The sequence below is a fragment of the Ailuropoda melanoleuca genome, chromosome 11 (assembly GCF_002007445.2).
Source record: "Ailuropoda melanoleuca isolate Jingjing chromosome 11, ASM200744v2, whole genome shotgun sequence".
Taxonomy (NCBI): Eukaryota; Metazoa; Chordata; class Mammalia; order Carnivora; family Ursidae; genus Ailuropoda; species Ailuropoda melanoleuca.
The window spans coordinates 44,320,219-44,330,018 of record NC_048228.1 but is presented as its reverse complement, the minus strand read 5'-3'; the positions used below and the strand labels follow the sequence as shown (position 1 = coordinate 44,330,018).

General features: G+C 43.9%; 1 protein-coding gene across 5 annotated transcripts in view; it reads left to right on the top strand.

The window, feature by feature from the left end:
- Nucleotides 1-254: 254 nt before the first annotated feature.
- Nucleotides 255-9,800, top strand: part of GPAT3 (glycerol-3-phosphate acyltransferase 3) — a 54,688-nt gene continuing 45,142 nt past the window's right edge. Inside the window, exons 1-3 of one of the 5 annotated variants that reach the window (XR_004628806.1) lie at nucleotides 255-366; nucleotides 655-945; nucleotides 8,360-8,426. Coding sequence is in view for 2 of the 5 variants with exons in the window: in XM_034671592.1 (XP_034527483.1) it covers nucleotides 805-945; nucleotides 8,360-8,426 (208 nt within the window). In the remaining 3 variants the exon portion in view is untranslated. The other 4 variants (XR_004628805.1, XR_004628803.1, XM_034671592.1 and 1 more) reach the window with 4 other exon arrangements.

The window sequence follows — 9,800 nt, the reverse complement described above, 5'->3', positions numbered from 1 at the left end:
GGATACGTCAGTAGTTCATTTTGAGGGTGAAGAAATGCTAACAGTTTGCAGAAAGCTCTGCTCCCTAAAGGACCTTGGCTGGGCGAGCTGGGGGAGGAGGGGCGCGGGCAAGAAGGGAGGCCTCCGGGGCGGCGGTGGGGGTGGGGGCTGCGGCGCTGGCAGTGCAGATCCCGCCTGGAAGCTCCCCGTTGGGTGGCAGGGGAGGTGGGGCGAGGGCAGGGTGCAGAAATAGGGCGCCGGGAGCGGGAGCGCAGCTTGCCCCAGCCCAGTGCTCGGCCCGGGGCCAGTTCCGCCCGCGGCGGGTGTGCAGTGCTGCGGTGCGCCCGCAGGGATCCGCGCTCCGGGAGGGCCTCCGGGAGGGCCTCGGTGAGTCAGCCTTTGAGTCGTCGCAGTCGCCACCCAGAGGAAATTAGGCACCAGGGTGGGGCGCGTTCCCGGCTGCGCTGCCTTGCCCGCGCCGCGGTGTCACTTCGCTCACCCCAGCTCCAGTCGTCCTGCCGGCGCGACCAGGTCTGCCCTCGCTGCGGTGGCTTCGGCGCTGGCCTGGGCCTCCAGCGGAGAAAGAGTTAACCGGGCCGGGAGGAGCCCGAAGGGGAAGGAAGGAAATTGCCGTCGTTCTGAAAGTTTTTTCCTTCCCTTCTTCTTTCCCGGCAGAGGTGAGTGCTGGGAGGTGGCGGCGCTGACTCTCCGGAGCCCGGCTCCGCGCCTCTGCTCCCGGAGCTGCTGCCCGACTGCCTAGGGGCAGGGACAGCTGTCGCGCTCGGACCTCCTCCGCGGACCCCTTCCGAGAGGGTGCGCCCAGCCATGGAGGGCGCGGAGCTGGCGGGGAAGATCCTTTCCACCTGGCTGACGCTGGTGCTCTGCCTCATCCTCCTGCCTTCAGTCTTCGGGGTGTCTTTGGGCATCTCCGAGGTCTACATGAAGATCTTGGTGAAAACTTTAGAGGTGAGTGCCGGGGGGATGCGGCGCCCCAACACCTTTGAGGCTTTAGGGAGAGAGACCCCGGGGCAGTGGTGGCCGCGAGTAGATCTGCGGAGAGCCGGTTTGATGCGAGGGGACCATCTTGGAAGGTCAGCGGTCCCGAGGGGTGTGCGTTTCAGATTACCTCCCGCACTAGCGCGGAGACAGCATCTTGGCTACTTCCGCAGAGTGGAGGGATCCGGGCTGTGACCACCGGACCACCTTGCTGTTCCCCTAGTTGGTTGCAGAACCACCCCCACCCACTGTTTTATTATTGTTATTATTATTATTACTGATTAGAGTAACAATGCATCCGTCTTTTATATTATCGATTTCTTTATACCCATTATGTAGTGCAGTTGTCCCTTCACTCTCCTTAGTTTTTATAGCCCCAGGTTTCAGAGGTCCTTTCGTGTACTAAGGCATGCTGTCCAGAGAGGCATCGTGTTCTAGTTTATGCTCAAGATAAGAAACCAATTGCTGGGCGGCAGAGAGAAATCTGATAATATTTTAGTGGAGTCATGGACATTTTATCTAACCAAAAGTACTTGAAATGTCATTGAAAATGTATATTCTTTGACCTCTGTTTTCCCTACACTCCTGCTCCCAAATTCTGCAAAGAAAGGTGTTAGCTGGGGGTGAGCCTGGCGGGGAGCAACAGCAGCTCACCCTTACACAGAGCTTAGATTACAGAGGGCTTTCCCCTTTGCTCTTTCATCAGATGCTCCCCAAAGCCTTGGAAGGTAGGGAGGGCCATCGTCATCCCCTTTTTTTCAGGGGAGGAAATAGAGACTCAGAGAAGTTCAGTGGTTTGCTTGGATTAAGTGGAGCCTGGAGTCTTAACTGGGGAGAGGCCCTGTAGTCTAGTACAGACTTTGGATACAGATTTGCTTAGATTTGGTTCCAAAATCAGTTCCGCTCCTCAATATGTGACCTTAGGGAAATCATCTACTTCTTGTGCTTTATTTTCCGCATCTATAAAACAGGGATAGCAATATAACACCTATTTCCCTAGGATTGGGTTTTTTTTTTTAAGATTTTATTTATTTATTTGAGAGACAGAACGAGAGAGAGAGTGTGAGAGCTCTTGAGCATGAGCTGGGAGAGGGGCAGAGGGAGAAGCAGACTCCCTGAGCAGGGAGCCGGACCCTGGGGCTCAATCCCCAGGACCTGAGCCACCCAGGCGCCCCCATAGAGTTGTTTAAATGAGTTCATATGTCCAGCATTTTAGAAGGGTGCCTGTAGGTGTTAGGTGCTATGTCAGTGTTTGCTGCTACTAATTAAATGAATAATACTATTTAAACTCTAGCATCCTTTTTTCTCTAACTTCTACAGGACCTGCTAGTACGGTTCTCATTTTTCTGCCCTTATCTTCAGTCCGCCCCCAGGACCTGGCTTTTTTCTCCCTCAGTGAGTGGGGGTGGCTCTCAGATACACATCTCTAACCCGCTAATCTCCCATGTGGAGATTGCCTGCTAATCTCTCACTTACTAACCTCCTGCGACTCTCTTCTCCCTGTTAATTTCCTGTTCTGCCCCAGATTTTTGTTGTACTTTCTTTTCATGGCGATTTTTCTGCCTTGTCTCTGAAGTTATATTTGATTCTTTATCTTCAGCCCTCACGTTTTAAAAGTTCTGTTGTTTCTGCCTGGGAGATATTGGTGCAGTTTGTAACCTTTCCTGTTGACTTCACACTCTGAACTTGGTCACTCTGCTGTGAATTTCTTAGGCTGCCTCTTACTGCTAGATCTTCAACAAATACTCTCTCCATAGCAGACGATCTTCTTTGGCTGGTGTTCAGAACTCTTTCTCAGAACTCTGAAATGATTGAGTTGTTCCCCTGTACAGCAGAGTCTTTCGGAATTTATACCCCAAGTGAGCCTGGAGTGAAGGTAAATCCCACACACTGGCTTCCAGCGGCTGACTCCTGTCTGTCTTGCTTTAATAATTCAAGGTACAACTAAAGAGATGTCAAGCAGAGAGAACCAGCTAGTAGCTGTCGGCTTGGCAAATACCTACTCTACTTGGAAGGGATCTCTCCAGTTTAGGATCTGGTCTTCAGTTAGGTAGGGCCTGAATTTAATTTTTTGTCCATCTAGAGTTGAAGAGACTTTTAGAGATGTGCTGCTTGTTGCTGAGAGATAGACCACTTAGCTTGGCAACCAGGTAGATGACAGCCTAAGGAACTACCCCCTTTGCTGGGTCAGACTGATTCTTGGCATATACGTAACTAGAATGGGGATTCATTTTGTGGACCAGCTCTGACTTGTAGCTGACTGGAGCGCCTGTGTTTGGGAGCAGGTGGGCTCCTCAGGAAGGAGCTGTGATCCCACAGTGATGTCTGCTTTAGGCACAGAAGAGGGAAGTGGTGACCCACGGCTTCTTCTCGTCCTTCAGCCAGAAGATCCTTAGATGTTTCCCCGACATTTCTGTTAGGCGGTTGGGTAGTACAGTGGATTGCTTTTCCTGACTGTAGGGATAATTCCCTTAAAAGTTGTGCTGGTTGTTTAGTATTAGGACATCTTTAGTTCTGGACAAATACCCTGCCTTTTTTGTCGATTCTGTGCAAGGCCCTGTCGTTCTGTTCCTCATTATTCCTTAGCACTTAGTTTTCAATGGACTTGGTTGTTTCTTTCTCTAAGCCGGTGATTTTCCAGGGGTATATCATGATTTCTAAGGAGTATATACAGCATTATTACAACTTCATATTAGGAAGATTGTTTTAGGACTTCGAACTGTGAAAAGTAAAACCTTGGGGTGGGGACGTGCATTTGGATGGTAGGGTATATGGAAGGGGTGTGTGTGTGTGAGTGAGGTTTTCGTGTTTATCCCAAACAGGAACATGGATTTAAGATTAAAAAATGCTGTTTTCAACCACAGCAGTTAATGGGGGTGAGGGTGGTGAAGGATTGCTCTGAGCTGGCACAAGGCTCATGATTAGAGGGAAATAAAGATGGGAAGAGAATATAGGATCGGTAGAGTAGAAGGTAGGGCAGTGGTATGTAAATTATCTAATCTAACCAGATAACACAGGCAATGGACTGATAATGAATGTTAATAGACTATTTTTTCTCCTCAGCTTTTGAAAAATAAGCTGGAAGCATGGACAGGTTCCTCTGAATTTCTGGCCCTGTGACCATGGGCAGGGCAGTTAGTTTCACCATGGGTGTAGAGGAGTACGCCTCAGAGTGTTACTGCGCAGGTCAGGGAGGAGAGGTCAAGGAAAGCAGTGATGCACAGATTGGAGATGCTCCAGTCTTCCTGGAGTTTGAATTGGAACACTCTTTGGTCTTGTTTTTTTTGTTTTTTTATTTTTTTTTTGTCTTTGTCTTTGATTTAACTTACCTTCAGATCTTTAAGGAGTTAGCATACAACTCAGAGCAGACTATTCTTGTCTTTTATTTTGATTATTATTCTTTCCCTTTACACTTTCCTCCATCCACCAGTTAGTTTTTCATCTTTTTTAAAAGACATGTCATGGGGCGCCTGGGTGGCTCAGTCGTTGGGCATCTGCCTTCGGCTCGGGGCGTGATCCCAGGGTCCTGGGATTGAGCCCCACATCAGGCTCCCTGATCTGCTGGGAGCCTGCTTCTTCCTCTCCCACTTCCCCTTCTTATGTTCCCTCTCTGGCTGGCTGTCTCTCTCTCTCTCTGTGTCAAATAAATAAATAAAATCTTTAAAAAAAAAAGAAAAGAAATAAAAGGCTTTCCACAAATGTCATGTCAGATGGTTATAACACTCTTTTAATATAATACTCAGGTATTATTCCTGGTGTTAGAAATACAATAAACATGCTAGAAGGCCATGGCTGTTTACGACAGAAAGTATTAATAAAAAAAAGCTACCCAGGCAATGTGCTTAATTCCACAACTCTCTGACAGTGGCTTTATTACTCCCATTGATAGGTTGGGGAATGGAGATTCAGAGAGGTAATTTGTCCAAATAGTGGCATACAGCTATTAGTGGTAGAATTGGGGTTTTAATTTGAATCTAGAGCCTCAATTCTTACTCTGCCAAGATAACAGCTCTGTCAAGAAGCTGTTTCATTATGCTACAGATGGTGGCCTGCTGTTATTTGGCTAAACCTAATATTTGAATTTTTATATAATTTTCATCCTCTCCTTTTCTAAGTTAATTTTTAAATGTCTTTTTAGCATAAAAACTGAAAGTCGTAATTATCTAGGTGACAGTGTCACATTTTTGCAAGATTTTGATCTAAGCTTTAAAACTCAGACCTAAGTGTGCCTGGGTGGCTCAGTCAGTTACATGTCCAACTCTTGATCTCAGCTCAGCTCTTGGTCTCAGGGCTGTGAGTTCAAGCCCAGTGTGAGTCTTGATCTCAGCTCAGGTCTTCATCTCAGGGTCATGATTTCAAGCCCTGAGCTGGGCTCCACACCTAGTTTTTATTAAAATGCTTTTATTAACAATAAATGTTTTTATTAAAAAATAAATGAATGAATACATGAATAAAAAGGAAGATACTTTAAAATCAGACTTAACCCTTTTTGTGTGAGTGAATTAGAGACAGCTCCTTTTGCTTCCCAAGAGGATTTTTAAAGTAAAGTAGAGTGAAAACCTGATGGGAAGTATCTTTCAACTTTTCTTTGTAAGGGGAAGTGAGATGGGAGTAACAATGGGGATTCTTAGAAGTCACCATCATATTTCAGGATCAGCTTGTGGTCAGAACTGCATTTTTCGTGGTTCCTGGAGGCAGATGTTTTCTGAGATAACCTCTAGAAGAGGCTTAGAACTTCTGAAGAGATATTTCCCACCTCTGTTTTTGGGCTTAACCCGATCAGTTGGCGTGGTAGAAGAGACATAGCTGTTTATTGGAAGATGCACTGGTGGTCTGGAAAAAAAGTAATCATTTTGGAAGCTAAATAAATAGTGGGGTGTGAGGAGGAAGGAGGAAGCCAACATTTTCTACTTTGTGGCCTGTTGTGAGGCGGTCATGGGATAGATTATCTTCTTTCATCTTTTGTCTTGGTACTGTCCCTGGTTTAGGGATGATGAAACCGAGGTCTCAAGAGGTGAAAAATCTCTCCTCTAAGGTGACCCCAGCCAGGAAGTTCAGAGCTACAGTTCATATGCATACGTGTCTGGCTGCAAAGCCTCCGTGCTTTTCACCTTCCCTGGAGCAAGCCCACAGAAGAAAATGGTTCTCTAGTACTGATTTCCTTTGGCATTAAATGACTTCTCCTCTAACCTGAAACTTTGCTAGTCTTGAACACCATAACTGCATTTTGTAGGGCAGACCTCTGGAGTTAGCATTTCAGGAGAGGTTATGCATCCTGACGCTTGTCTGGTGACAGAATATGGAGCCCTTTGTAGCACATCACGCTATAGGAGGCATGCCCCTGTATCAGTTTGCTCGGGCTGCCATGACAAAATACCACAGACTGGGTGTCTTAGACAACAGAAATTTGTTTTCTCACAATTCTGGAAGCTGGAAGTCCAAAATGAAGGTGTTGGCAGGTTTGGTTTCTTCTGGGACCTCTCTCCTTGGCTTGCAGATGGCTGCCTTCTTGCCATGGCCTCATATGATCTTTCCTCTGTGTGTGCAAATCCCTGGTGTCTATGTGTGTTAAATTTCCTCTTCTTAGAAGGACACCAGTCGTGTTGGATTAAGGCCCACCCTAAAGGCCTTATTTTAACCTTGTCACCTTTTTAAAAAGGCCCTGTCTCCAAATGCAGTCATATCCTGAGATGCTGGGGAGTTAGGGCTTCCACATATGAATTTTGGGGGGAGACACAATTCAGCCCATAACAGCCTCAAAAAATCAATATTTTCCATCACACGAGCCTGGAATAATTGTCCTAATCTAAGGTAATTGCCATTTATATAAAATATAAAATCACCTGGCCACAAGAAAAAAAGTGAGCTCCAAGATAACAAATGTTCGATTATGGACAAAATTTTATTTTAATTCTATCTTTGGTCTAATTATAAATGACAATAGGTACTAAAGCTTGAAAGTGAAAAACTATGGAAATAAACCTTTACCTCTACTGAGAAGGGGTGAGAGGCATGTCTAGAGTTTGAGAATTCCTGCATTAAATCAGCAAAGAAGGAAAAAGCCGCAATCAGATTAAGATTGAGTCTTATTATCATTTGTCACTTGCCGCTTGAAGCTGGGAAGATTAAGTCTCTATTTATAGGCTGTTCTCTAAGCACAAATAGCATGTTCCTACTTGGCTCTTCGGCATGTTGTGCAGGGGGTCCTGACGTAGTCAGATCATGCCCTTCTCCTTGACCTTCAAGTATATGTTTTAGGTCATTTAACCTGTGTCCTTCATTGTCTTACTTACTTGAATTTTTAAAAATCTGTTTAATTCCTTGTGAGCCTAGCAATACCTGTTTTTAGCCACTGCATTTTCGATGAATTCTTTTTGCTCCTTCAAGGGTGCTTAAGTCCTAATTTTAATGATCCCAATGCCCTTTACCTCTAATTTCCCACTTCCTCTCCAGTCAGTCAGTTTCAACAATGTTAGCTTCTGGAATTGTAATCATTGAAATAATATTTTAATCATTCCTTTTCTAAACTGGAAAGACAGCCATTGGGATTTTCTGGAATGCTGTCAACAAAGTTCACTTGTGGTTTTTGAACTCGTATGTTAATGGTAGATAATTTTGGAAATGCATAGAAAAAGTATAAGGAAGAAAATAACAAATCACATCTTGGTATCTCTCTTTACACTCCTATGTACATTGAAAACAAAAATGGGAATTGATTTTTCCTGTTGTCCTGTTCCTCCTAATCATAACATTTTCCCTGCGCATTTCACTAGGGGCAAGTGACCAGGTGGCTACGTGGTGTCTTTAGTTAGCGATTTCACCGCTTCCTTTCCAGCTCCCCAAGTGTAGACTGCCTCCTTCTGCAAGCCTATTTCTGATGCAGGCAATTCGGTCTCTCTGAGCTATCTGGCCTCTGAATGCTTTATTTGTTATGAAAACAGTAGTCATTCTTCGGGTCCTGTGTTTAGGTGTTTACGGTGTTAATCTCATTTAATCCTTTTAACAACCCTATGGGATAGGAACTATTATCCTCATTTCATGGATGAGGAAACTGAGGCCTAGAAGGATTAAGTAACTTGATCTCAGTCTTGATGCCATAACCTGTGCTTTCAGGGAGTCCTTTATGGGGTCCCAGGTGTGTGTGACGGGTTTCAATAGGGTCAGCACGATCTTGTCTTCATTTTTTTAGAGCATGATCAGTGACTAGTATAGGAGTGTACTTGAGCCTTGGAATACCGTTACCTCCGCGGTTTACTAGGGCATCTCTAATTCAGAGAGTGCTGGGCTTAATGTTTAATTTCACTTGCATGTAAGTACGGTTTGAGTATGTCACATCGTGTCCATGGAACCGTTTACATTAACAACACTACTTGTTTCTAAACAGTGGGCCACCATACGAATTGAAAAAGGAGTCCCAAAGGAGTCGGGTCTTAAAAACTCAGCTTCTGTCGGTAAGTCTTCTTTTTCGTTTATGATGGTTATGTTATCCAAATTGGATAAATTTACATCTACTCAGTTTGAACTTGAAATATGCAGAAAGCAGTGCATTCTCTAGGCCTTGGATCATTCATAATTTTGTCCTTTGTGCAAAATAGTAGCTGCCTGAATTTTGAACGAGTTTTAACTGTAAAGGTGGTAATAATGTGTGAGTTCGTCTATCTGTTCTTACAGGGCATTTCTGAAGGAATACATGTAAAGATGGTTGCCTGTAGTTTTAAAGATCTAGTTAATGGTTTAAGAAAATAATGCTAATTGGACTACCTTGGAGTTAAAACTATTTTTGAGGTTTTATTAGCAGCTTATTCTAACTTGTGGTTCTCAAAAATGATCCTCAAGATAACCCTTTCCTACTAAAGACTGATTGGTAATATGTGAAATACGTAATTGCTCCCCTCCTGTGAAATAAGCTTGGGAATCACCACATGTGACACCTTGCTTTTGGAAAGTAATATTCCGTAGTAACAAAGGCTCGGAAAAGTCCTACAGTAAAGACACTTGTTAATTTTTGTTAGAAGTGAGTTAAGGCAACTGAGCTCATTAGTGCCTTTGCTTATCAGTGCTTTGCCGTTGTTCCAATAGACCCTTTTACTTCGCGTAAGAATTTTAAGAATTGTTTAAGACACAGGGTTCATAGGAAAGTAGAATTCTTTGGAGGGACGGCTATGAAATTAGGAATAAATAAGTCACTTGACTTAATTAAAAGACTGAAACTTCATGTGTTTTTCAAAAATGTAGAAACAATTTTGTGCCCATCTAATTTAGGGTTAAAGATAATCAAAATGTCACACACCTCACTAGGAGGAATTTATCTTCTGGAGGCTTGTCTAAGAGAAATTGTAGAAACTGTATGCCACAATGCATTTTGGAAATGAAGTATTTGAGTGAAAACATCTGCTCATTTTGTGTAATTGGATTGTTATGTTCAAATGATTGAAACGACTAGTTGATCTTTATGATATGTACTTAAACACCAAGTATTATCACCAGTAACATTTTACCAAGATTGGATATTTCTGGCTATACGCAGTCTTCTTTTTGTTGTCAGATACCTTCTCTTGGACATAGCAGATCTACTAATTTCTAATTTTTCTGGGTACATTTTTAAATGTGTATCTTTATGATTTAAGGAGACAACAAACTTTATGGCTGGTTTTCTTGTAGTTGGTGAGATTTTGGGCCGTCACTGATCTTGAGTGAAATTCTGTGGAGCCCTATAGATTGGAGTGGTGGTACACATCTTAGGCCATGACTTTAAAAAGGCACAGGGTGTTTCAATTTGGTAGGTTAAGAGGATTAAAAATCACTGGATGAGGATGTCCTTAGCA